This window comes from Strix aluco, chromosome 3, assembly GCF_031877795.1.
Source record: "Strix aluco isolate bStrAlu1 chromosome 3, bStrAlu1.hap1, whole genome shotgun sequence".
Lineage (NCBI taxonomy): Eukaryota > Metazoa > Chordata > Aves > Strigiformes > Strigidae > Strix > Strix aluco.
Window position 1 is genome coordinate 29,326,240 of NC_133933.1, and position 26,832 is coordinate 29,353,071.

General features: G+C 41.7%; 2 protein-coding genes across 6 annotated transcripts in view; one reads left to right on the plus strand and one right to left on the minus strand.

Moving 5' to 3' along the window:
• Window positions 1–2,590: 2,590 nt before the first annotated feature.
• On the plus strand, window positions 2,591–19,463 carry ANGEL2 (angel homolog 2). Of its 4 annotated transcripts, none has more exons than XM_074817931.1 (9): window positions 2,591–2,717; window positions 4,111–4,544; window positions 6,843–7,096; window positions 8,869–8,938; window positions 10,523–10,944; window positions 11,942–12,068; window positions 12,720–12,780; window positions 15,969–16,132; window positions 18,961–19,463. In XM_074817931.1, exons 2-9 carry the CDS (start codon window positions 4,118–4,120, stop codon window positions 19,113–19,115), a joined length of 1,680 nt encoding a protein of 559 aa, XP_074674032.1. In that variant the 5' UTR covers window positions 2,591–2,717; window positions 4,111–4,117; the 3' UTR covers window positions 19,116–19,463. The 4 variants fall into 4 exon arrangements, with proteins under 4 accessions (XP_074674032.1, XP_074674033.1, XP_074674031.1 ...); XM_074817932.1 differs by lacking the exon at window positions 2,591–2,717 and adding an exon at window positions 2,912–2,953; XM_074817933.1 differs by lacking the exon at window positions 2,591–2,717 and adding an exon at window positions 3,044–3,199.
• Window positions 19,464–21,592: 2,129 nt separating this feature from the next.
• The window catches only part of VASH2 (vasohibin 2), a 36,545-nt gene continuing 31,305 nt past the window's right edge, over window positions 21,593–26,832 (minus strand). For both annotated transcript variants that reach the window (XM_074817934.1, XM_074817935.1), the window contains exon 7: window positions 21,593–24,082. In XM_074817934.1, coding sequence (XP_074674035.1) covers window positions 24,013–24,082 — 70 coding nt within the window. In that variant the 3' untranslated portion in view covers window positions 21,593–24,012. The remainder of the gene's footprint in view (window positions 24,083–26,832) is intronic.

A 26,832-nucleotide genomic window follows, 5' to 3' on the forward strand; every position in this document is an offset into this window, starting at 1 on the left:
AGCATCTGCTTGTAACATCTCATAAGATGTGGTAGTTTTGAGGTTTTAATGGTATTAACAGCAATCAATGGGACTGAAGCCATCATTGACTAATCCCTGATGAATTATATAATAGATCTCATTTAAATTTTAATAGCCAACTGATGCATCTTCTGAAAAAAAAAATCCCTCTTGAAATGCTGCCTAACTCAAAAGTTAGGAATTTGGTGGCAGGAGGAAGGGAGGAGAAGCAGTAGGAGTAGAGAACAAGACAGAGAAGAATATGTTGCAACTTTATAACTCCATGGCTGAACCAAGAATGACAACAAAATATCAGATATATGGAATAGCTTCTTCATGTGGAACAATGGAGCAGCCTGAGATTTTTCAACATGGAAGCAGAAATAATGTGAGGGGACATGACAGTGGTCCATGAAATCATGAGTGGCATGGAGGAGATGGGTGGAGATGGACTGTTTTGTCTCTCTTAATACAAAAACCAGAGGCCAGTGAAGCTGGTATGAATGAGGTCATAAAATTAATAATAATAAAATAGTTCATCACATAAAGAGTGCTAGACCTGCAGAACTCTTGTCAAAGGATGTTGCTGATGCAGAAAGTTTGCAAATTCAAGTACTTGGGGGAGAGAGAGTCACTGAGAGTAACTAAAGAGACAAACACAACAGGCATAGGAAATCTACTGAGCTGAAAACAACTAGAGGCAGGGAGAGTGTTCATTTGAAGTTTGCCCAGCTCCTGCACATCTCTAGGCATCTGCTGCTAACTGCTTTTAGAAAGCAGGAAACTGAGCTCAGTGGACCATTGATCTGAACAACCACGGCTGTTCTTATGTGCGGTATAATCAATCAAAATATCCCTCAGTGAGTCAGTAGGCCGGCATTCACTAGGGAGATTCGAAAGCTCAAATGACTCATAAAATAATTTGGCTTCTGGTTACAAATCAGAATTTGGAGATACCTATTTTGAAGAATATCTCTTAACATGGTATAGCCAACCTAGACACACAAAATAATAATTAGAGGAGAGTAAACAATCCACAATTAAGTGTTACTGGCTTATTAAGACTTTCCTAGGTCAAGGCAAGAAACAATAGCAACATTGAGATGAGAAACAATTTGCATCATATCAATAGGTTATTCTTTTTCTTATCTTCCATTTTGTCTGTTACACAATTAACTTTTATGCTTATTGGCATATCTTCCTTTTCATTAAGGCTTATCTTAAAAAAATCCCAAAGCTTCACCCATGCCCTTTTTCCAGCATCACTACTATTATGGAAAAACCTTTGAAGTGACAAAGTAACTTGGGTGTCTTATGCAGGTCAAAATACAGACAATAACTGCATTCCATGGGAAGATTCCCTCTGCTCCTAAAAGTAACAGTAGTTGTTGTTGTTGCTATAGCTATGGCTTACTGTCTTCTATCTTAGAAATATATGTAATACATAAGAACACTTCAAAAATATAGGAAAGAATAAATTACCAAAATAACATATGTCTGGAAAATATAGTCGAGAGATCTTTTACTACCCACTTATTGTGGAGCAAGAAGCTGTGCTCTCCTATTACATTGTGAAGAAACTAACAGAAAATGAATGGGTATTTTTACTTTTTCCCAGTAAGTAACTTGTGTCCAAGAAGTGGAAAATCCAACATGGATTTGACATGTTGCCTAACTAGCATGCTCTTAACATAACTACATTATTCCAGTTCCAATCTCCCCTACCACTCCTGGGAAAACTGTAAAATTATTGTTATTTAAAGTCACTTTTATGACACAAGTAAAAGCAATGCAGAGAAACAGTGTTTTACTTGATTAAAGTTCCTGCACAGCATCTGCACTATTCAGCACTATCGTATTTCATATGCTTTGTACTACTTAAACAAAGCCAGCATTTACTCACTCTGTCCTCAGAAAACCTCAGGAAAGCGTTTTAACTGCTTATTCAAACAACATCGAGTGAGAGAGAGAGAGAGAGAGAGAGAAAGGATTGTTTATGCAGCTGGTAAGTAGTGGTGGGTCCATCCGTGGGGCCTGCAGGACTGGCAGGTCTCCCACCTCAGGCCAGGTCTCCTCAGCCTGCAATAGGGGTAGCAGTCACTTTTGCAAGCATCTTCAGATGCATTTTAACCTGAGAACGTTAAAATACTGTCTCAGGTGAGTGAGGTTTTTCTACAACCAGTAAATATGGATGCTGCTGCCCTGAAGTGGCACCTTGATACACACTGCAGCTCCCCCTTGAGACCCTTTGACCCTACGGGGACACATGGTAATCCCAGGGAGAAGGCCGCATATGGAAACTACGACATTAGCACTGTTTTACATCCGTTTAACAGAATCAAAATCTGAAATCAAGCAGCCTACAACCCGCTTTTGCGGCGCTCTGGAGCCGGCGGTGCCCCGGGATGGCTCCCTCCCAGAGGGCTCCCGGGGCGTCACCCCGCCCTGCCCCAAGATGGCGGCCTGGTTTCGGCGCCGGCTGCCCGGATCAAATATGGCTCCGGGGCGCGGCGCCGGCCCTTAGACTACAAGTCCCAGGAGCGAGGCAGCGGGGCGGGGCGCGGCCGCCACCCGTGCGGGGTAAGCGGCGGGCCGGCAGCGCGGCGGCGGGCGGAGCTGGCGCTGCCCTGGGATGACCCCCTCTGGGGGTGCTGGGGCTGCGCGGAGCCGATAGCGGGGCCCCCCTGGGCCAGGCCCGCGGGCGGGCCCGCCGGGAGGTAAAGGGCGGCGCGGGGGGGGGCCGCTGGGCCTCGGCCGGGCCCGGCAGCCGCCTGGGCGCTGTTGCGCGCGGGGGCGCGGCGGCAGCCGGCCCTCCGCCCCGCCGCGCCCCGGCGGCCTGTGCGGGGCTTCCGGCGGCGGGGCGTTGGGACCGCCCGCAGCCCCGAGTCCCGGGCGGGGGCCGGGGAGCGGCTTGGCCGCGGGAGCAGAGCCCTGACCCGGCCCGGCGGGAGAGGTCTGGGGGCCATTGACAGTTACTTGTTTTAAATACCCGCCATTAGCCAGAGCAGGGCCGCGGTAAACAAAACACTGCGCGGGGTTTTCCTTTGCCGCGTGTAGGCGGTTGTGGGGAGGTGCTCGCCTCGGGCTGGGCTTCAAGGAAGGGAGACTTTCTCTGGGCTTTTCTGTAAAACTGGTGTTTCAGGAGACATTTGTAAAGGAGTGGGGCCTCTTCCTCTCGGCTCCATCGTAATGCCCTGGGGTGTGTTTTGCTTTTGTGTCTGTCGAGCTGTTTCTGGTTCGCTGTGGTGTAAAGCACAGTTCCAGGGCAAGCTAGTTTTGCTGAAAGTTGTATTTAGGCTTATTCGCTAGACTGAATGACAGCTAGGAGGTTCTCACTTTAGTTCAACTTCAGGCATTCCAGGCTTTGATATCTTTTGCTTATAAGCTCAAAATATGCCTTTGTATTTAAACAATGAGGAAGCTGAGGCAGATTGATGTCACTCAGCCTTCCCTCCCGCATTTTTGTGGAGACACAGATTTTCTTTTATTTTTTTTTCTGGAAAGAAGAAAAAACCACCTTATTTTCATAGCTTTAATCACTAAACTGTGTTTTTTTCCATCTGGAAAAGAACTAAGAATGCGAATTTTAGTTTATAAGCTGGTGCCAGAGATGCCATGAGAGTTAGTACCTCAGTTTCCCTGTCTTCTTGGCATTGTGGTTTGAGCTGTTTAAACAAATTTCTGATGGCTTGAAGGAAGGAGGTTTTCTGATTCCTTTCAAATAGCTTTATGATAAAGTTAATGCAGCATGCAAAAATGACCTCTTGTAAAGGTCATTCCACTGAGCACGTGAAAGATCTGATAGTTGAATTCAACAAACCAGAAAATAAATTGTAAATAATTATTCAGATGGATAGAGTTTGGAAATTAAATGGCATTCGTAAATCTGAAGGAGAAAAAAGATCACTTTGTGAAGTCCTACCGTGCATATCATTTAGATAAAGGTTTAAATATCTTGTATGTGTCTAAAAGGTTTGAATATCTCCTCTGTGTTAACTTGTAGAGAATGAGTATCTTGTATACGTCATGACCGGGATGACTTGCATCTACAGCCTTCTACAGGTGGATGAAGCTGTGTGTAAGTAATGAAACCTGTGCTTTCTTTGGCAGACACTCCATGCTGCCCCGTCATGTGCAGAGGCTGGGCAGAGACTGCATTGCCCACTGGAATGGTTCTCAGATACTCGCCTTGAACAGCCCAGGTTCTGGCTGTATGAGATGGGCGGGACACTATCCCTGGGCCTCATTTCCACTTCCTGCTCCAGTTGATTTCTCAGCAAACTGGAGACTCCCTCTGTTTTTTGGACCCTGGAGACAAGTTCAGAACTCTAATTGGCAGCTTGATAACTTCACACAAAGTTCTTGTTTTCACCTACCTAACCCCAGTATGAAATCTGAGGGAGAAGAACCTTTGACAAAGAAGAGAAGACTCAGTGGCCAGCATGATACTTCAACTCCTGAAGAAGAAACAAACTTCTCTCATCAGAAGGAAGCATTGTGTCTTTCTGTAGCACAGAATGAAGAAAAACATAGCAGCAAGAAAGGTAAAAGATGCCCATTTTCCTTGTTTATTTACAATGCTAAACACATCTAAAAAGTTATAAGCAATACTGCCTTTTGAGTTACTGTTTTGGCACCTCCCGCAGGAAAGCATCTGTCTTAAAAATGTTGCAATTTTGCAATGCTGTTTAGTCTGTAAACTTGTATTTTGTGCTGTCAAACAGTCTGCCGAAACTAGATTCACTGTGCTTGGTGGTAGAACACAGTCAGTTATGCAAGGGATTGCCCAGCTGGGGAGTCCTGAGCTTAGTTCAGACAACTCTCTCTCAGGTGCCTGTCGCCAGATCGTGTCTGTTATCTTGGGAAGTCTTTTAAAGCAAAAAGATGGAGCTAATTTGCTGTAGGGCTGAGCCAGGCCGACAGTTGTATAGCTTCATTCTTTGTACTGTACCTGAGCTCATAAGCCCTGCTGGACCTGAGTTGGCTTCTTTCCAAGGCAGTTCTGTGTGACCTAGGTAACTGAGAATGAATGGACTGAGATTTAATGTTTAGCTTCCAGTGTGATTGGGCAGTTTTGTTTTTACAGCTGTATTCTGCTACTGGCATGTTAGCAAGTTGTTTAGAGTCAGACCATGACTAGCAGAGCAAACAGCAAATGGACTTACCCAGATAAATAGAGTAAGTGCAAAGATGTCGATGCAAGTCAGTAACAGACTTCCATGAAACTTCAAAGTGTCTGCGTTAGCTTATTACAGACATAATCTTCTACATAGCATCCAAATGTTTTACCGAGTATTGTGGATATTAACAGTTCTGTCTACTGTGAAGCAAGTAGAGGGGCACGGTCAAAATTAAGACCCTCTTGCATAAATCACTTAACAAAATAAACTCGAAGTTGTATTATGACTGTAAAGGGTGACAGATGCCATCAGCATCCCAAAGGGATTTTTGGACACAAATATCCATAAGGCTTAGAAACATGATATCCATCTTCAGGAGCTGAAGGAACAGAGTGAATAGGCTGCCCAGGGAGGTGGTGGCGACACCATTCCTGGGTGTCTTTAAAGGTCGTTTAGATGAGATGTTGGGGGATATGGTGTAGGGGAGAACTTTGTAGAGTAGGGCTGATGGTTGGACTCAATGATCCCAAGGGTCTTTTCCAACCTGAATGATTCTGTGATTCTGAGTTTGCATTGTGCCTTTATCACTGAGTCCTCTCTTAACCCCCCTTGACATACCTTTATCTGAGAGTGTGGTTAGCTTTGTGGTCCTTCCTAGTTATCTTTGTTTGCATATTGTAGGGTGATGGTAACTAAAGATACCTGCTGAGGAGCAATGCAGCCTCTCTCCCACTGTAGAAGCAGTACTTAGAGCCTTGCTGTATTCATTGCAAATACTAGATAAAGTCTACTACCCAAATAGGGCAGATACTAACAGCTATAGCTGCAGTCTGCCACTGGTTGATAGCACAGATGACTGGACCTCAGCATGCTCTCGGATGAGTTTGGACATAAAGGGTGAAGGGTTCCTGAGTTTTGTAAGTAGAGAAATACATATCTGAAAAATAATTGGATGCTTAATGATGGGTAGCTATATTCTCATAAACTTTCATATAATGATACTACTAAGTATGAGACTAGGAATGGCAGGAAGGCAAAGTAAGCCTTTTCAAAAGTTCTTGGTAATTCTGAGGCTTATTAAATTTTTAATTTCTCAACCTTACTGAGGGAAATCAGGTTCATTATCTGTTTTGGGACCCCTGTAATGGACCCTGTTGCAGCTTATGGCTGAGTTTTTCAGACTGTACACAGGCTAGAGGTGAACCCTATATTTGATTCCTAACGCTTTGTTAGTCATGGCTTGAGAGATCAACAAGATGCTCATATGCTGCTCTAGAGGGCATATCCCAGACTGACATACCCCATCTCCACTGGGGAGGTAGTGGCAAAAAGCAGCATAAGACTATGTCAACAGACCAGATTTGGCCTACCAGTTTGACAGCCCTTTCCACAGGGAGCAGGGTGCCGTAGTTTGACGGCAACCATCTCCTTAGAACATGACAGTTTCCTAATTTCAAAGCAGTGTGAAATCCAGGGCGTATAACAGTTTTGTGCTGTGTTTTGGGGTTGAGTGGGGCTTTTTTGTTTGTTTTGTTTTTTACTGATGCTTATATAAAGTTCATTTTAAACAGAGGGTCTAAATTCCTGCTAATCAAATAAGCTTTTCAAATTGCTTAAGCAAAATTTGAAAGATGAATAGTTGTCAGTAGAATGATTTCTAAGAGTGGTAAGAAGTCATATATTATATTACATAACTTTTTTTACTTCATGTGCTTTTAACAGGAACTGTCAAAAGACACTGGGAATATTTCTGTCAGTACAGTAGAACAATGAAAATCTTTGAAAATAAAGAAACTGACCAAAGCAATACAGAAAGTGAGGCAAAATTTGATTTTACGGTCATGTCCTACAATATCCTCTCACAGAATTTATTAGAAGATAACTCCCACCTGTACAAACACTGCAGGCAACGATTGTTAATCTGGACATACAGATTTCCCAACATTCTACAAGAAATCAAACAGCTGGATGCAGATGTGAGTAGAAAATGAGCACATAGATATTTCTTAAGAACCGATGAACTGGAGTAGCAAATTCTTGCTGTTTTTTATTTTGATAGGTGGGCTGTCTAGTGAACCCAACTGAGCTTTTAGTTATGTCACACTTAACAGTAGTTTTGATTCATGCATGGGTGATTAGTGTATTCTGTGTGATCTGTACTTAGAGCAAAGGCAAACTCTACAGTACATATCACTCATAGTTGCCTTTTTTGTCCATAACTTCCCGGAATGGTCTTTTTGACATGATTTTAATGTTCTGCTGATATACTGCAGTTGTTTTTGTAATTCCAAAACCTTCTTTCTTCACGTAAATCTTTCTCAGTCTGTTCCTAGAGCACAACTGAGTGCTGTAAATAAGGCAGTGAATGTAAGAACAGCTATACTTGCGTAGGCCAAAGGTCCAACTAATGTAGTGTCATATTTGTAACAGTAGCTAATGATAGACACTTAGAGTAGACCAGGGCACCTTTCTCCAGGATATTCTCAGCTTCTGGGAATGTACAGTTTAGGAAGCTCCAAAGCTGGAGGCTCTCTCTTTAATTGTGCCATAAGTTTAGTGCAAAGGACATGCAAGATTGAGTATTTGGTCATTATTCACAATCAATCTTGCATGACAGGCTTTTCTGGAAGAAAAATAGTATGCCTCTGCACAGGAGGGTCAAATTAAGGCACCCTCCAGGACTGGCATTTTCTAACTTCCAGGTGTGTGACTGACTTCATATTTGTTATACTAGGTGTCTGTATACTCAGTGAATCAAAAGCCCTTTCTAAAATATGGCTGCTAATCCTTCAGAGCCAGGTAACAGAGAACTTAAAATAATGCCTGAATCCTTTATTTGGAAGGCAAACTCAAATGTTTCACTTTATTGATTGTATGAGGACTGGAGTGATGAGGCTGCTATGTGGATCTCCATTTCCTTGAGATTAATGGTTAAGGCTGAGAGAAAGATGCAGGTGTTAGCAGCGTTCGTGTGAGACTCTGATCCAAAAGTGTTCCTCTGAGGTGTTCAGTTTCTCTCTTCATGTGGTACTCTGCACCATTTGACTTGTGCACAAGCTTGCTGTCCTCTACTGAAACCTAACTCTGAATTTCTGCTTATATTGGGGTCTGAAAAAATACCTTACCATGTTGATTAGTTGTGGGGTGGTTTGTTTTTGAGGACGCATATCACTTCCTGTTAATCAGGAAGTCAAGTCAGTAAACTTTTTGCTTCAGTCATTGTTCAGGCCAATAAAAGTTTGGTGATAGAATCCAACCTGTTTGTGTCAGAAAAGAGTACTGAAAAAATCGAAGTAGTTGTATTAAGGAAGTTTTTCTGTGGCTTCCCTGTACCATTTGAAAAATGCAGTTATGTTAATATGTAGCCAGGAAGCTGAAGATTAAAGTCCCCTTCAAGCTCTTCCTTTCTTCCTAATACATACATACAGTATGTATAAATTTATCTTTACAGTGAGATACATTAGTGAGCTTTCTGGGGGCAGCACTGGGCATAGGGACACTGGTGAGGATCTGCCTGGTGCTGTTAGTGGTAACAGACAGTTCTGCAGGATGGAAGGGTTGGAGCCGAAGCTGGCCCCTCTAGCAAAGAGCAGTTCAGTCCATGGTACTTGCCAAAGTCTGCAGAGCCACACAAAGCAGCACTAAGGTTCAGAGCCTCTGAACCTATACAGACTGGCCAACAGAGGTATGATACAGTAACATTTTTATGTACTTACTAATACCTTTTAATTGTAAACTTTTGCCTTAGGTTCTCTGTTTACAAGAAGTCCAAGAAGACCACTACAGAACAGAGATCAAGTCAAGTTTGGAATCCCTGGGTATGATGAAAATCTTATGACCAATACATTGCCTTCTCCCCTGCCTCAGTATTATTTTCCTCCAAAAACCTCTCTTAGATTACAGAATCAAGTCTCAGCACTACATTTTATCCATAGACAGTTTATATTCGTTAGTTTTTATACTAATACCACCAGTCAGCCTAAATAGCACTGTCTTAGCACTCTCCTGTGTGAATTTATGGAAGAAACATGTCACTAGGGGTGTGATTTCATGGTGGTTTAAACGGATCTAAATCTTTTGTGCCCTACACCTTCTTCCAGTCGCAGGGCCCCACTCTGTTCCTGGCACTGGTACTTGTCTGGTGCCAGGAGGAGCCAGTTCAAGGAGCAGCACTGGACTGATACTTTTTTGTTTCTTGGTTAGTTGGAGGTAGTCTAGCTCCTAGCATTGAGTGTTTGTAAGGAAGGTAGGGTAATGGCAGTACTGATTTAAATCCGCTTGAAATGAGAAACAGCACTGTAAAGCCAGGCTTGTGTGGGCAACTGAACTTTCTACTGCTATACGAGAGGATCTGAAGCTTGCTGTAGCTCTTCTTCCCCTCCGTAGCTCCCAGATGCCTGTCCTGCCCCTTCTCCTGGGCTAGTTCTGGCACTCAATAGACCTTTATCCTGGTGAAATCCACCAGTCCAGCAGAATGCTATCCAGACTAGTTTTATTTTCCTGGATTAGTTTTCTGTTGGCTTACTGAGTTAACAGTAAGTGCCACAACAAGTGACTGGAGCACATGGCATGGAGCAGGGAGAGAAGAATGGGAATCCCCTGTTCCAGCACTGGTGTGAGCTTGGAGGTCGACTCACTTCACTTTCATGGGGCTATACTTCATGAATTCACATGGCATGGGCTGGGCGGAGACGCATTTTTAAAATGGCAAAAACTAGATATTGTTTCAAGATCGTTATTTTTTTCTTACATTGATAAGGTATCATTAAAATTTGCTTTTCACCTCTACATAAAATGAAGAACCTGACAAACTACTATTTTCAGGTGGACTTGTTTGAACTCTGATACTGTCGTTTGATAAGCATCTCAATTTCCCTCTTGAAAGCTTGCTGCTAACTGCGTAATTACATAACTGTGGAAATGTTCGAGACCTTTGTTCTATGAATTATTTTAGACAGTGTTTTATGACTTTTAGTGCTTATTGCTTTTGATTGGAATGCTTCACTGGTGTTATTTGTAACCATTGTGGTTAACATCCAGAAAAAACTTCAATACACAAGTCCACTTTTATGTGATTTGTGGGGTTTTTTGTTGTGTTGGTTTGTCTTTTTTTCCAAAAAACATGAGGAGAGAAGAAATGCCTGGTATCTTAAAAAGTATGTAGATGCTTACACATCAGAAAAGGTATTAGATCAGGTTTCCCATAGTATCTAAACTGGCGCTAGACAGGACAGAAAGACTCTTGTGTTCACTTTTCTATGTGAATGTCACGTAGTCTTTGGTACTTCAGACTGGGTGTAGGCTGCCATGTGAGAAAAGTTGTGTGAGGTTTTTCTAATTTTTTTTTAAATAATCTCTATTTATGCAATGGTATTTTATGTTTTTAATTGCCTTTTTTGCAGGGTATCACTGTGAGTATAAAATGAGGACAGGGAGAAAACCCGATGGCTGTGCTATTTGCTTCAAAACTTCCAAATTTAGCCTGATTTCATCCAACCCCGTGGAATTTTTTCGCCATGATATTCCACTCTTGGACAGGGACAACGTTGGACTGGTGTTGCTTCTGCAGCCTAGATTTCACTGTAAAACTAATGCTGCAATCTGTATAGCCAACACACATCTGCTCTATAACCCAAGGCGAGGGGACATCAAACTGACCCAACTTGCAATGCTCCTGGCAGAGATTGCTAGTGTTGCCCCTCAGAAGGATGGTACCTTCTGTCCAATTATCATCTGTGGTGACTTCAATTCTGTTCCTGGTTCTCCATTGTACAGATTTATAAAAGAAGGAAAACTAAATTATGAAGGACTTGCTATAGGGAAGGTAGGCTGTGCTTTTCACTTCTCACAAAAAAAGTTAATGCCAATTAAAGAGAAATATTTAAGTGGTGCTAGCATGCCATAATTGTGATTATTTCCATTGCAATACCAATATTAGTGCGCTTTACACAGTCTGCAAAGTGGAGGTTACTGTGGAGTTACTGAAATAAGCTTGGGTGTATTAGTTGTGCCTCACAGAATATTGTATCCGCTTCTAGCATTCTGAAATTAAAACTTGCAAACAAATTAATTGTTCTTGAAATGTAGTTATCCACAGGATGATTGTATCACCGTGTCACAGTCTTTAAGTAGGATAAAATAACTACTTAATCAAATACCTACTGTGCACTTCATGGAAAGATGACTCCTATTTTAGATAAACTTCAAATTACAGTGTCCAGAATAACTGTAAAAGTGAAAATGCAATTAGATGCTGAACCTAAACTGTTTCAGGTTAGATGGTTTTTGTTGTAAGCTCTTGTATGTAGCTGTTGGATGTGTGAGATGCTGTTTAATAGAAAGTAACAGAAGTACATACAATGAGAAAACATGAAAAATAGCCCCACTGGTGTTTGTTGCTAGTGGGTAGTTGTTTCAAGCCCCCCTGCTTTGACTTCACTCGCTCCCAGAAGAACAAGTATCATGAAGTAAGCATCTGCTAGGGAGCTGTGTATACTCAGTCCTGTTATGTTGCTAAAAGTGTTCTTGGTAGTCTCTCTGCTTAGTGCCTCAAGAACCATCCTGAAAAACTGGGTAGCTGCAAAAAAAAACTTGGTAGGAGTAAACAAAGGGGGTGTACCTAAAGGGGTGGTGTCATTTTTACAGAAATTTGACAAGCCATTATAAAAGATCTATTCTAAGGGGTTGGGGCTTTTCTTTGCTTAAAACTTTAGAAAAAATGTCCACTCATTTCAGGTTTGGGTTGCTTTGGTTGTTTTGTTTTGTTTTTTTTTTTTTTCAAATCGGATTTCTGTCTGAAAAAAGCTCGTCATCTTTCTTAGGTATCTGGACAAGAACAGTTTCCAAGGGGACAAAGAATCTTATCTATTCCTATTTGGCCAAAAAAATTAGGTATTTCACAAAACTGTGTATATGAAATAAAACAGCAACAAAAAGAAGAAAATGCAGGTCAGTTTCTGGGTTGATGAATTTTGTGGTCCTTTGAAAATGTCATTCAGGTAGCACTGCAAAACAGAGGTTCTGTTTTAGTGGGGAAAAAACAGTGAGTCCTGAGCTTGCAAAACTTAGAGTGTAAAGTTATTTGTTCACATAAGCATTTGCAAATTTGAATCTTTAGAAAATAATAGTTATAAATTGCCATTCAGGAGCTGGTGTGTAATATTTAAAGTACTGTGTTTACATCATGAAAGCCAGTAGTGCTGGGACTGGGAAAAGAGATGGAGGAACGCAGCACACACATGTAGCATGAACAGTCTGCTTCAGTGTTTACGTATTATAGTGCAGGCACCTTATGGAACAAGTGGGAAAAGCAAGTGATTCCTTGCTGAGTATTACTACACCTTTCATCCACCATTTTTTCTTTGACAGAAAAAACAATTTTAAATGAATGGGACATAATTTGAAAGAGTCTTTGAAAGGGATCTTTCTAATGAAACAGAAGAATTTAATACAGCTTTGTGAGTTGTATCTTGCCAGCTGCAAAAAATAAGTGTACTTAAAGATTTTTTTTCTGTAGTTTTTCTTTTCTGTAGCTCTTCAGTATTGCTCTCACTTACATCCTATTTTTAAATGTAAATTGAATGTATTTTTATTTTGCAGAAGAAAAATTGGAAGCAGCAAAACAGGACAACACTCAGGAGATTGTAATAGCATCTGAAAAGTATGTGTTGGGGGGGGGGGGGGAGAATGGAAGCCCTTGACTGATTTCCTAGTTTTGGGGACTTGTTTTGTTTTTAGACCAAACTTGTATCTGATTCCAGATCTAGATTTAACTAACCAACACAGTTTGCCCATCTGGCAAAAAAAATCATCATCCATTTAAACATGAAAAGGCTGATCAGCCAGCAAAAGCCTAAAACTGGAAATAATGGAGTATGTATTCCTGCAGGAACTTGCAGGCATTATTTCAGAATGCAGAGGCAAGGTGTCAGTGCTGTTTAGATAGTACTTTCTCTCTGTTTATTAAAAGAATGCTTTTGACATTTTTTGTCACTTCTTGACATAAACAGGAAATCTTGCTCTATAGTGATATTGTAGGAACTTCAGTCCATCTGCAGAAACCATGTTTTTGAGAGGGGGGGGAAAAAAAAATCAACAAAAAAACAGTGTTGTCCAGCTGCTTAAGTGCTGGCACTTCTCTTTCTTTTTGCTGTTTTTGAGATACTGGTTTATGGATGCTAATAAAATCCTATAATACAATGTGAAATTGGGATTAAGGAGGGGAAGGAACTAGAAAGGTCATAAAATTTTCCTTGTCAGGAGTTCTGTGGGAGAATTTAAGTTCTTTTGAGTCCCAGAAATTTGGAGTATTATGGAGTTGGTAGTACAGCTCTTACTCGGATCAAAACATTTGTTGATAAACTGAAGTCTAGCTACCCCTAGACTGCTGAGAAGGAAAATGTAACTGCTTTTTGAAAGGAAGAATATATTTGCATTTACCAAACTGGTAAATGCATATGAAGTAAGGCATTGAAGAAGGAAATTGTCCTGACTGTATATGTGTGATTCAGACTCAAAGTCAGCCATTTCTTGTCAGAAGTGAGATCTTGGTATCACTGCAGGTAGTTATACTAAATCCCTAGTGATTCTTGGTGATCAAAAAGCTAAGTAATGGCATTTCTGAGAAAAGAAGTAGATAAGACAGGAAGCCTATTCTATGGTGTAAATCCATAGCATGCCATGTGTTGAACACTGTTTGCAGGGTTTTTTGCCTCATCTTAAAAACAATGTCACGTAACAGGAGCAGAAATTACTACTCTTCTGTGTGGTACCAACTGGCATGTTTGTCTCTTAATAAGGCAGGTTACATCCTGATACTTATTTTTAAAAAAAAAAAAAAATGCTTGTTTTTAAACCAGAACACATTGTAGCCCAGGTTTAGAATGCAGCCATGCAAGGTGAGGCAGGTACAGCTGAGGGGTGGATGATTTGCAGAGCTGATGGGAGCAATTGACTGGGAGGGAGAGAGGAGTTCTTTTGCTGAAAGGTGCAGTTTTGCAGTTTGCTTTCAAGATTGAAAAAACAGGTGAGACAAGATGGACTGAACTGAAAAAGAACAGACTGACAGATGCAGCAGATCCTACCAAAAACTATGCTAGGAGGTGATTGGTGACAGCCAACATGGCTTCACTAAGGGCAAATTGTGCCTGACAAATTTGGTGGCCTTCTACAATGGGGTTACAGTGCTGGTGAATAAAGGAAGAGCAACTGATGTCATCTACCTGGACTTGTGCAAAGCTTTTGACACTGTCCCGCCTGACATCCTCGTCTCTAAATTGGAGAGACGTGGATTTGGCAGATGGACCAATCAGTGGATAAGCAACTGGCTGGATGGTCACACTCAAAGAGTTGTGGTCAATGGCTCGATGTCCAAGTGGAGAGCAGTGATGAGTGGTGTTCCTCAGGGGGTGGTGTTGGGACCAGCGCTGTTTAACATCTTTGTTGGTGACATGGACAGTGGGATTGAGCGCACCCTCAGCAAGTTTGCTGACGACACCAAGCTGTGTGGTGCGGTTGACAGGCTGGAGGGAAGGGATGTGCCATCCAGAGGGACCTGGACAGGCTGGAGAGCTGGGATCATGCAAACCTCATGAAGTTCAACACGGCCAAGTGCAAGGTCCTGCACATGGATTGAGACAATCCCAAGCACAACTACATTGGGTAGAGAATGGATTGAGAGCAGCCCTGTGGAGAAGGACTTCAGAGTAGTAGTGGATGGAAAACTGACTGTGAGCCAGCAACGTGTCCTGGGCTGCATCAAGAGAAGTGTGGGCAGCAGGTCGAGGAAGGGGATTCTGCCCATCTACTCCCCTCTCATGAGACCCCACCTGCAGTGCTGTGTTCAGCTCTGGGGCCCCCAACATGAGAACAACACAGACCTGCTCGAGCAGGTCCAGAGGAGGGACATGGGGATGATGAGGGGGCTGGAGCACCTCCCTTATGAGGACAGGCTGAGAGAGTTGGGGTTGTTCATCCTGGAGAAGAGAAGGCTCTGGGGAGACCTTTCAGTGGCCTTCCAGTACTTAAAGGGGGCTACAGGAAAGATGGGGAGGGACTCTTATCAGGAGGTGTAGTGATAGGATGAGGGGTAACAGTTTTAAACTGAAAGAGGGTAGATTTAGATTAGGTATAAGGAAGATTATTTACTATGAGGGTGGTGAGACACTGGAACAGGTTGCCCAGAGCAGTTGTGGCTGCCCCCTACCTGGGAGTGTTCAAGGCCAGGTTGAATGGGGCTTTGAGCAGCCTGATCTAGTGGAAGGTGTCCCTGCCCATGGCAGGGGGGGGGTGAAACTAGACGATCTTTAAGGTCCCTTCCAACCCAAACCATTCTGTGATGGGGAGAGACAAAATGGGAGCCTGAGTGAATGAAAGAAGATTAGGCGTAGCCTAACTCAAAAACACTTAATATCTTTAGGGAAGAAAAAAAACCCTAAAAATCTTAATTTCTCTGTATGCTGAAGGGCCTGGTTGGATGACTTCATAGTCTGTTGACTTCATATAAGTCACTCATGGACATGTCTACCCCGTTATTGCTGAATGACATGTGAAATCTTACAAAGTGTAGATGGAGGTGAAAGCTACGTTTATCTAAAATGTCAGTTAAACCAGTTTTGATAGGCTGTTAGGTATCTGCCTTTTACTTGAAAAAACTGCCTGTATTTTGCTGTCAGAGGTTTAGGCTGCTAACACACAAGACTGTGCGGTTGACTGCATGAAAGAAACACTGGTTTGCATATCCAGATAATTCATTTTGTTTGTAACCAGGAACTATTTGCTATTTCTTCATTGCTTACTCTTTCCAGGAAAGACAAGAAAATAAAATTCTTTTCTTTGATTCCTGTTTAGGTTATCTTCAAAATTGCAGCACCATTTTAAATTGTCTTCAGTCTATTCTCATTACTTTCCTGAAACTGGGATACCAGAGGTAACGACTTGTCACTCCCGAAGTGCTGTCACTGTGGATTATATTTTCTATTCTGCTGCAAACGATGATACTGCTGCCCAGCCAGGTAAAGAAACCAACTTTTAAAATATTTTTCACAAGTGCTAAATGGGAACATTCGGATGCTGTTCTAAGGGAAATGTAGTGATAATTTAATCCATATGAAGTACCTCAGAGGTTTGTGGTAGTGCTTTGAGTGTCAGCTCTTATCTGAAAAGTGTGGCTGGCCTTGTTAACTCACCACAGTTGGACTTGTAGTGCCAAACAGTGCAAACGTTTTCACCTGACTGAACATTCCTGTAGCTGCCATCTCAGCATGGAGACAAGAGCTGAGGCTACAGAGAAGCAGCAATGTATGTAGCACCTGAGAAATGCTGCTGTCAGTAACTCCTGCAGGACCTTAGTGGCTAGACCTACAACAAAGCGGTATTTCCAATCGTCTAATCAACAAAATGGTGAACGCCAGTTTATGATGTGCATTAAAATTGATAAATGAACTGTTTCTTAGAAAGTTACTTTTCAGATAGTCTTGATGTAATGTCTGTCAAATAAATGACCTGTGTGGCATTTGCTCTGAGAGCAGTCACTGACACATGTCCAGTTGTCACTCTCTTGATTGCAGTTGCAGCTAAAACTCACCAGATGGTGCAAGAAAGACATGGTACCTCTGCGGGTGTATTTCTTGGTGGGTAACGCAGTGGTATCCTTTACTGTATTTGTGCTCTTACCGTGGATACTTCTGAGCAGTGTGCTTTCCATATCATCATTAGTTCTGTCTTTTATGCTGTTTTCAGCGGTCTTTGCACAGTGCAGTACTATCAGATGAACAGCTCTGCAGAACTTAGAACAAGGAAACCTGTAGTCTGCTCCTGCTCCCACTTAAATTGCAACTGATTTTTACAAATTAACATTGTTTTCAGTATGCGAAATGAAAATACCACCTTCCTCTCTCATATTTTGAGACTAGGTTGTTAAAATTCATTGAGTCAATGCCCAAAAGTCTCATTTGTCATAACACGCACACTAAATGCTATCTTAGTGTAAAATATCAAATACAAAAGCTTCACAATACAAAAATAAAAGCTTTGACTGAAAAACTGGGATGTGAGAAGTATCTAAATGACTTCTGAGTGCTGTGTGATTTTAGAGTGCATCCCTCTGCAGAATTTAATCCTAATTCACCTGCTTATATATTTTTGTTGCACCAACATTGCCCCAGCAGAGCTATAGCACTTTTTTATTTCTGCATTTGTTTTTCAAATAGATTCTTCATCCCACATTCAATACAGACTGGGACCAAACTTGAATTCTCCAAGTAATTTAAACTGGTGTAGTTTTTATTCATTAGTTCTTAGAAACTAAATAATAGTCTGGATTTTCAGTCTTCTGATGGCTTGGGCCTCTATATTAAGAGTTGTCAAAGTCTGAACAAGTGAGTAATAAATGTGGTCTAGGCTGAGTGATCACATTTTTTCCAATTAAAGCGGTATTTTTGAAAGTTCTCGTGCTTTAGCCTGTGTTATGCTTAGCCAAGTATTTGGGTTGTATTCAGGATTTGTTGTGAAAGCAGGGTTCAGTATCTACCCGAGTCCTGCAGGACTCCGTTTTGCTGGTTCTGGCATGCTCTGAGCTGACATTAATCACTACATGCAGACCAAGCTTTCTGTAGTGACAAACTGCTGCTTTGCAGACATGTAGGTGCTGTGCCAAATGATAAATTTGGCTCAAGACCTGGGTGCACGTGTGCTCTAGAGCTACTGAGACATCTTTGCAGTAAAAAAGCTTTTCTTCAGAGCAGCAGTAAACAGCTGCTGTGTTGTTAAGAGTACTGGCAAGCTGGCAGATGGCAAAGGAGTGAAGCTGTTGAACTGTCTGAGGAGTTTAACAGTTGCTGGATAATCCTTTAAAATACACCTGCTGGTAAGCCAGTACCAGGTTTAGCCAGGAAGTTCTGAAATTGCTGATCATTTTCATACAGAAAATATTTCTGGCAAAGTTACAGCTGCTGTTTGTGCTGGTCCTGAAAGTGCTCAACCGCTCAGAGTCATCTCTCTGCTCTGAAGCAATAGCTGGGGTTGCTGAATAGTCATCTCACTCAAGTGGGTAGCTCAAGAAAGTTTGACACATCATGGAAGGATCTCATTCTCAATAGAATTTCTTTACCCGAGTTGGAAAAATCTTGTTACTCTTTGCTGATGATGGTTTTCTGTTGTGTTTTTTTTTTTCAATGAGGACACAAAATTTTAAGTATAGTGTAATAATAAGGTGTAATAATAGCAAGGCTGTGAGTCACCTTCCCCTCATCCATGAGCAGTGTGGTGTTTCATGTGCGTGTGGTGGGGGATTTTTTTGGTGGTGGGTTGTTTGTTTGGGTTTTTTTAGACAATAACGGGAATAGGTAGCAGGAAATAATGGAGGAAGATCCGTTTCTTATGATGAACAGTTAGGAGGGGAATGCTTGCTCATCCTTATGAGCAAGAGTTCCTGTATGACTTGCCTGCTGGAGAACTGTGCTCTTGAGGATACAGAAATCTCTCAAAAGATGCTTGATTTTGCAAGCGACAGCTCTGTTTAGCAATGCTGTTGTGCTACAGTAAAGGACTGGATTGTGTGAGGCTTTTTCAGGGCAGTTACAACAAACAAATCCTTTCTGCCTCAATTTATCCCTCCACATAATGGAGGGGTACTATCTTTAGGAGTACTTTGAGCTCTGCTGATTAGAAGTTCTACTGTGAGAGTAATAGTAAACAAGAAGAATTTCTGAACTACCTTATTGGTGAATTTGCATGGAACAGTAATGACTTTAGATTATTTCTGCCATACTGTTTTCCTCCTGCATATATATGAATGTGTGATTTTTGATGAACATTTCCACTTTTTTTTTTTTTAAACCAGGAGCAGAGGATTCTTTTCATGGAGGTCTGAAACTTCTTGGCAGGCTGGCACTTCTAACAGAGAAAGATCTTTGGACTGTTAATGGTCTTCCCAATGAAAATAACTCTTCTGACCACCTGCCACTGGTAGCAGAGTTCAGGCTTATTGAACGGTAATATCCAAAGGACTTTTTGTGTATGTAAAGTTACCTTCACCTTCTCTCTTCATGTGATGATTATTATTTTTTTTAAAGGTTAATTCAAGCACTGCTGGTTCGGCTTGAATAAGTTTGCATGCATGCTGATTTGTTAGTATCGTGTAAAGTAGACTTTTTAAAGAGACTTTTTTTTAAATGTTTAAATTACTTTATGAAGTCTTTAAGGCAAAAAGAAAAGATTTTACATTAGCTTCCTCTTTGATAATGGAAAACATCTGTGCCAGCCTCAAAATGGCATTATTTTTCACGGAGATGCTGTAAATGGTTTTTATTGTAAATCATAGTAAAACTGATTATTCTCTGAGAACTGTGTGCTGCTTCAAGTAAAGCGGAGTGAGTTTGTGTGCATGCCACGCTTTATAATGACTGAAAGAGATGTTTTACTACAAAGTTGTGCTGTAGACACTTCTATATAAATATTCCCACAAAGGAATTTTCTTTTACCTAGAGTGTAGTCAATGTAGGAGCTGCAAGACTGGACTTCCAAAGGAGGAAGATAGCTTTGCAGTAAGGCAAATATTTGTGTTCTAAAAAGTTATTACTTTAATTTCAAAAAGCTTAAATATAGGTAGCCTTCACTGGAATCTCTTTTAAAATATCTGAAATAAAACCAAGTTTAATGAGTATGAAAACTTACAGGAAATTTAATTGATGTACTCTGGGGAAGAAAAATCAGTCCTTGACATCTTGAGGCCTCATATATATTGAACAACTGGAGGAAGGTTTTCTTCCATTTAGATAATAAAATTTCAAGTTGTATATTGCCATGCCAGATCCTGACGTATTAAATGATCAAGATTTTATATTTACTCTTACAATGCACTGGTTCTGGATAAAATAGGATTTACAAATTAAAAAAACAAAGACTACCTGAATAGGAAACTTGCAGGGAGCCAAGAGAGCTGGAAACAAGTCTTGTAACTTGGTCAAACTACATATGGATATGTATGTAAAACAGACTTAAAAGTAACACTTAGAGAATTGTCTTTCAGTGTAGTGCTGGAAAACCTGCCCATGTTCCTGAAATCATTCAGATGCATTTTTCTCCCAGAAACACTTGTTTGTTCTTCTCTAACCTTAGTTTTGGAATTTTCACCTGGGTTTCCTTTTCCTGACTGCAGAATTACAACTGCAATTACTTTGTGCTTTGAGAATAATGCAGGAAGTACAGTGGTAGTAATCATAAAAACAGTTTAATTGAAAAAGTACTTTGGTGTTACACTGAAAAATATGACTATCTACCAAACCATTCAGCTTAAATTGCTTGGAATTTGGAAGGGGGCTATTTTTCTCATAAGAAATTGCGACTTGAGGCACTTTCCTCTACTTGTTGTTAACACTCAAGGCTGCAGCTGACTACCTCTTCAACCCTGGACTCTATTCACATACTTAAAATCAGACATTCCTACAACTGGAGCTGATTGATAGATGCAAACATTTAACCAGCTACAACAAATTTCTGGTAGGTACTGGTTACAGCTGTAGCAACCTGTGTAGCCTGTGTTAAGAGCAATGAGGTTTGCTAGCCTGGAGGACTGTGTGTTGTCTCCATTGCAGAGAGAAATGCGAGATCCTAAGGGTGCTGCTCCAGAGCACTGCTGGCAGAGAGGCTGCTGCAGGGGAAGGTGGGTAAGGGAGAAGTTCTGCTATTTAGAATAAGCTTAACTTGAGATCATTTTTCATGCTTGTCTAAAGCCTCATTGCCAACATGATGGTTTTATATCAGTTCCATTCTCTTTACACAGAGCAGCACTTATTTAGGCCAGGCCAAACACCTAGTTACTTAAAATGCTGGTTTGAGGCTTAAGTTTTATGCTCCTTTAAAAGCAAATGCTTTGGACTTGCTGATCAATGGTTTCTATATTTGGCTTGTATTCAGATAGTGGATGTTGCTCTGACACTTTAAAACAGCCAGATTCTTCAAGGTGGTAAAGGTGGCCTTCTGAAAAACATACCCCACTGCCCTGGTAACCACATGAAACCATTGGGGCAGGAAGACAGAGTTGTTCTACTTCCTTAGTATATGTTAATTTGCTTTCCTTTACAAAAGGTGAAACTGTCACCTCAAGCGTTTTCTCCCAGTTTGATGACAATAACATGGGGAAAAGACCAAGGTACTACTGAAAGAAAAAAGCAGAAGCTGTTTGATGTGATTCAGTCATCAGTGCTGCTAGTTCAGGGGTGTTTATTGTTCTATAACAATGTATTTTCAGGATTTAGAGACTTGTTTCAGTCTGTCTTTATATAACACATTAATGGTTACCTATAGGGTAGGTTTAAGGGCTTTATGTTCAGTAGAATAATAAATGAGGTAGGTATTTAACAATCTTTAAAAGAAATCTGCTTTAGTTTGTTTGTTTAGTTTGATTTTAGAAAGGGCTTAGACCTTTTCTGGAATAGAAACCTGGACAGAACAAAAAAAGGACTTAAGTCATTAAAAAAAAAGACTACCATGATATTTTATTGAAGTTTCATGCTGTGCATAAACATACAAGTGATTAAAAAAACAGAACACCATGCATGTTTTCTACACTATTTGACCACTTTGCAGTAAGTTAGAACAGTTACTAAGAACCACACTTAAAACAAATGCCATCATAAGCAAGTTTCAAGAGAATATTTCAGCTGAACTTCAAAACAAGAACCATTTGTCACACACCTCTACAGCATTAAAAAGTTTCAGTATACGTTAGAGGTTAAGAGACAGTAACTCAAATTGTGCTGGACAGTGGTAAAAACTGTATACCAACCACCATTACTTGAGCTGAAGTAAATCTTGGTTTCATAGAAAAAACTTGCAACATATCAGATAACCTTGTGCTATAGGATACAGCTGTTCAAAGTAAGCTTTTCACATCACTTTACCCATGAGAAATCTAAGGGATACATGAAAAAAATTGTTTAGATCACAAGACACTGAGCAGCACAAAGTTTAAAACCAAAACTCTGTAGCTGATGTCAAATTACACAAGAATTTCTACCAAAAGAGTATTTCCCTCCCTTCAATTTCAGTCCTGAACAACAAAAAAATTCCTATCGTGAACACAGGAGTGGGAAAGTTTGCAGAAAGAGGGATGGGGAAGGCCTCCCTGTAATTGATATGGTAATCTTGTATAAAGAAGTGTAATACATTTGAAAAGTCTTCTTTAGACCTTCTGAAGTGTAATTAGTAGAAAGCCTTTTACTGTTTGTAGAAGGTTGCTGGGTCTCAGTGTTGTCTTCCTGTCCTAGGTAGGTGAGATTCATTGACTTTTTTTGAGCAATGAGGTCTGTGTACAAGCAATCACCTCCTTCCATATCCATTCAGTTGCTGGTTGATGTAAGTGTTCTAGGAGCTTAAATCATTCAGTTCAAGTAAGCATTATTGTCACTGTCTTACAATGTCCTGTATTCATTGAAATCCCAAAAAAGTAATGGCCCCGCAGGGGAGGTACACAAGGCCCATGGCAGTATCATCTATAAGCACAGCACAAAGGGTAGAGGCTGGACTTGTACAATAATCCAGTTTCTATTTAGGCACCTAATGAAATATTTTCAGCAATGCAGCACTCAAATGTTTCCAGAGAACTTCACTAATGCGAGTGGTGGACCCCAATGAAAGTCTTACCGCATCACTTGAGAACGCTGCTGTCCATCACAGGTCCTTAGCTAAGCCTTAGAACAACAGGACTGAGTAGGGAGGAAGCACACAAGCTTGATTTTTCAGCTATTTCAGACATAGAAGCTTCCTTATTCAGGTCTGACTAAGCAGTTGCTACTCCAACACATACAGGAAAAACTCCCTACAGCAGCATGGCAGAAGGTTAACTTCAGCCTGCGATGTCTGATCTTAATATAAGATGTCAAGGCATGACCATCTGAGACTGCTCAGCCTTTCAAAGACAAGGTTCAAAGTTATACACAAATGCTGAAAGAAAAGCATATAGACTCAGGTTAGCAATTCTGACATTTTTTCCATTACTCCAGGAACATGTATGAGAAAAACAGACCAATAGGTGAACACTTGTCTCTACAAAACAGCAATCTCTACATTTTGTGCTTCAGCAGTGTAGTCCGGAAAGACTAAAAGCTTGTGACAAAGTATAAAAAAAGTTACGAAAGTTTAAAAATCCATTATTCATCAGTTATCATCATTTAAAAACCTCATATCTTGCCTAATAACATGTCAGTGTTTAAGAATACACTTGCATATTACTATTACTTAACATCTTTCAGCAACATGCATAAAATAATAATACAGGTGGCAGTAAAACATCCAGTGCTGTTTTAATACTACCAGAAATGCTGGGAAACAGTACAAATTAGTTACAAAACAATACTGACAGTTTTGCATATCTATTAAGTTTAGTGAGGTAATGTTGATACTTTAAAAACTCACACCACTTCTGCACTGCTTGTTTTTATTGCTGAATTAAATATTAATGCTGAATATGTTTTTTTTTTTTTTAACTGCACTGCACCCTAGCACATCTTAACACCAAGAATACGATTTCTTAGTTATCCCAATGCTACTACCCTGCACAATGCCCAAATTCAATTCATACTTGTACAGGGAAATTATATCTGAAGAAACTCTAACACCACTGGAGTCACCTGCTACATGATGGAGGGAAAAACACACTTGTATCCTGACAAACCTAATTTTAGGTTCTCTTCACTGATGCCTTTTCTGTAAATTGAAATAAAATAAATACTGCCACCAAAACCAAATTCCCCCCTTCTATTTCCTAGGTAAAACTTTTATTGTAAGAGTCCACAAGTTAATAAATAGTCCCATTCCTTTTTCCTTCCAACGGAGTGCAGGTAAAGTGCAGCGGGAAGCACCAGGGAAGCCCTCTGTCCGGCGTATGGCTTTGTTAGATGCGGAGCTGGTAGCCTACCTCGTTGAGTGTAGCCAGGTCTCCTTTCTTGTCCACCACTGCAGGCCTGCGAGCAAAGGAGGGAAGAGGGCACTGCTCACCAGCAATCCCACACTGCCGTGCCGGAGCGGAGAGAGCAGTTGTCAAATCAGGAATGGTTTACTTCAAAATAGGACTAGCTAGATCTAATTTTCTCATCATAAGCACGATCCTGCGTATTTGTCACACAAACTAGCATGACCAAGCTGTTCGTGTGGGTTGCCTCTGAAGCCAAGCACCAGCGAAGAACAAGTTGTCCCATCCTGGGGTCTGTGATCTGAGCCTGGGAGCACACACCCCCCCCCCCCCCCCCCCGCCCCGCCCTCTCCTGACTTGAGAGAGGGCCTAACTGAGTAGCTAAGACTAGACATATCCCTCCCACGATCTACCGCAGAGCAAGACTCTGGCCTTTAGAATAAAGTGGAAACAGCTGTTTGTTTGTGAGAGCAAACAGGCAAGGCCTCTCACATGGCCACAGCATGTTTGTCTCTGAACCTGCCCTTTCCCCCTGGCTAGGCCTGTGTGAAGGGCTAGAGCCCCCCAACTAGAAAACACAAGATGAACTCCCTTCAGTCTCCAGGCATCTTATATTCCAATACAGTCCAGCCGTTCACTTGAGGAACCACACATACACGTATGCTGTTAGGTCATTTAAGTGTATCAACAACCTGAACCAAATGAAACCTTGAGACTGGACAATCAGTCTCCCCCTATTTAGCAAGAATGGAAAAGCTCCTGCAACAAAGTGGTCAAACCAAAACAATCCTGGGGATTTATAGTCTATGGAAGTGTCTAACCCAAGTTTAGTCCAGGCTCTTACCTGTTCTCCCACTAAGGTGATGTTTACTTTTCTAAAGAAAGATATTGTTTAAAATACACGTTTCTCCTCGTAGATGCTACAGCATGTCTGCCTCACTGCAAAAACACAGCTAAAGCCCGAGTAGTACAATGTAAAGCTGGTAATGGCTCCAGTGCTTTCCTACAGCTCCTCAGACCTCATCTCCAGCTCTTGTGCTTAACTCTTCGTTCATTATGCAGCAGATGTGACCTGTTATGTGACCACACCAGGCTGGCACTTACCTAGTCATCACACACTGCCTGCCCATTTCTGCCGACACGGCTCTGGGCAGGCAGCACAGCCACGGGAGAGGCAGCGTGGGGCAGGCAGGCTGTCAGGCCAGGGAAAGCCCTGCCCTGCCTGCGGCACGCTGCTGGGTGGAGGCACCCATCCAAGGGATGTACCGCTGCAGCCCTAAGAGGTGGAGATGTATAGCTTACACACAGAATCATAGAATCATTCAGGTTGGAAAAGACCCTTGGGATCATCGAGTCCAACCATCAGCTCTACTCTACAAAGTTCTCCCCTACACCATATCCCCCAACATCTCATCTAAACGACCCTTAAACACATCTGGGGATGGTGACTCCACCACCTCCCTGGGCAGCCTGTTCCACTGTCTGACCACTCTTTCTGTGAAAAATTTTTTCCTGATGTCCAGTCTAAACCTCCCCTGTTGGATTTTAAAGCCGTTCCCCCTTGTTCTGTCACTAATTACCTGTGGGAAGAGACCAGCACCAACCTCTCTACAATGTCCTTTCAGGTAGCTGTAGAGAGTGATGAGGTCTCCCCTTGGCCTTCTCCTCCTCAAACTGAACAGTCCCAGCTCCTTCAACCACTCCTCATAGGATTTGTTCTCCAGGCCCTTCACCAGCTTCGTTCCCCTCCTCTGCACTCAGTCCAGCACCTCGATATCTCTCTCGTATTGAGGTGCCCAAAACTGGACACAATACTCCAGGTGTGGCCTCACCAGTGCAGAGCACAGGGGGACTATCACCTCCCTACTTCTGCTGGTCACACTATTTCTAATACAAGCCAGGAATACACACACACAGCCTCAGAAACATTTCCGAATTCTTTGATTCAATAAGTGATTTTTTTTTTTTTTTTTTTTTTTTTAAGAGCAGAGCTGCTAACACCAGATCTCTGCTGAGAATTTGCACAGCCTCTGAGAGCTGGGGACATTGCTATGGACACCTGATGCTCTTCTGCCTCATCACACATTGAATGCAACCTCTTTGTTTGCCACTTATCCAAGCACTTCTATTAATAACCCCATCATCCTCTTTCCAGTACTGCCCCGCACCCTGCCTCATGTTTGTTTGTAAGTACTTCACAGAAGTGAAGGAGTCTTCACTGGTCTCTGTCACTTGCAGGAAGGGATCATGCCTGAAGAAATCATTGTAAGATGGTTTGGATTTTTCCACTTTATTTCTTCAGAGCAGATGGGATTTGACTAGCCAGAAAACAAGCTACAAGCTGCATCCCTCAGAGCTTGCGTAGGAGTTGGAGACCAGCAACAGATGCACTGTATGAAGTTTCCAGTGTCCTTCCTTCCTCCCTCCCTCAAATTTAGGGATCCCTCTTCCCTTCCCACCCTTTTCTCCCTCCCTCCCTCCAATTAAAGCCAGAATATGGTTTTAATTAAAGCATGCCTGGATGGTTCTACATTCCCTGATTATCCAAGAGAGATGGGGAGTCACAGCACACCCATGGCGACATGCCCATTTCCAGTACTCCATGACAACTCTCTAGCTTGTAGCTACAAACAATGTCCTCCATACGGTTTTAGGAAAAGGCAAGGACTTGTTGGAGCAGAGGCATCTCAGCCCCTATTCTTGGCTGGCAAATGACCTGACATCAAACATCCCCTCTGAAGTGAGGGAGCTCTGCTGTAGTGGCCCATCAGATCGCACCTCCTGTCCAAACTGCTGTGACGA

Coding starts and splice junctions, on each gene's coding strand:
- ANGEL2 (XM_074817930.1), top strand. CDS start 4,067: ATGAAGCTGTGTGTAAGTAATGAAACCTGTGCTTTCTTTGGCAGACAC. Junction 8,939..10,522: donor GTCAAGTTTGGAATCCCTGG/GTATGATGAAAA, acceptor CCTTTTTTGCAG/GGTATCACTGTGAGTATAAA. Junction 12,781..15,968: donor ATTGTAATAGCATCTGAAAA/GTATGTGTTGGG, acceptor ATTCCTGTTTAG/GTTATCTTCAAAATTGCAGC.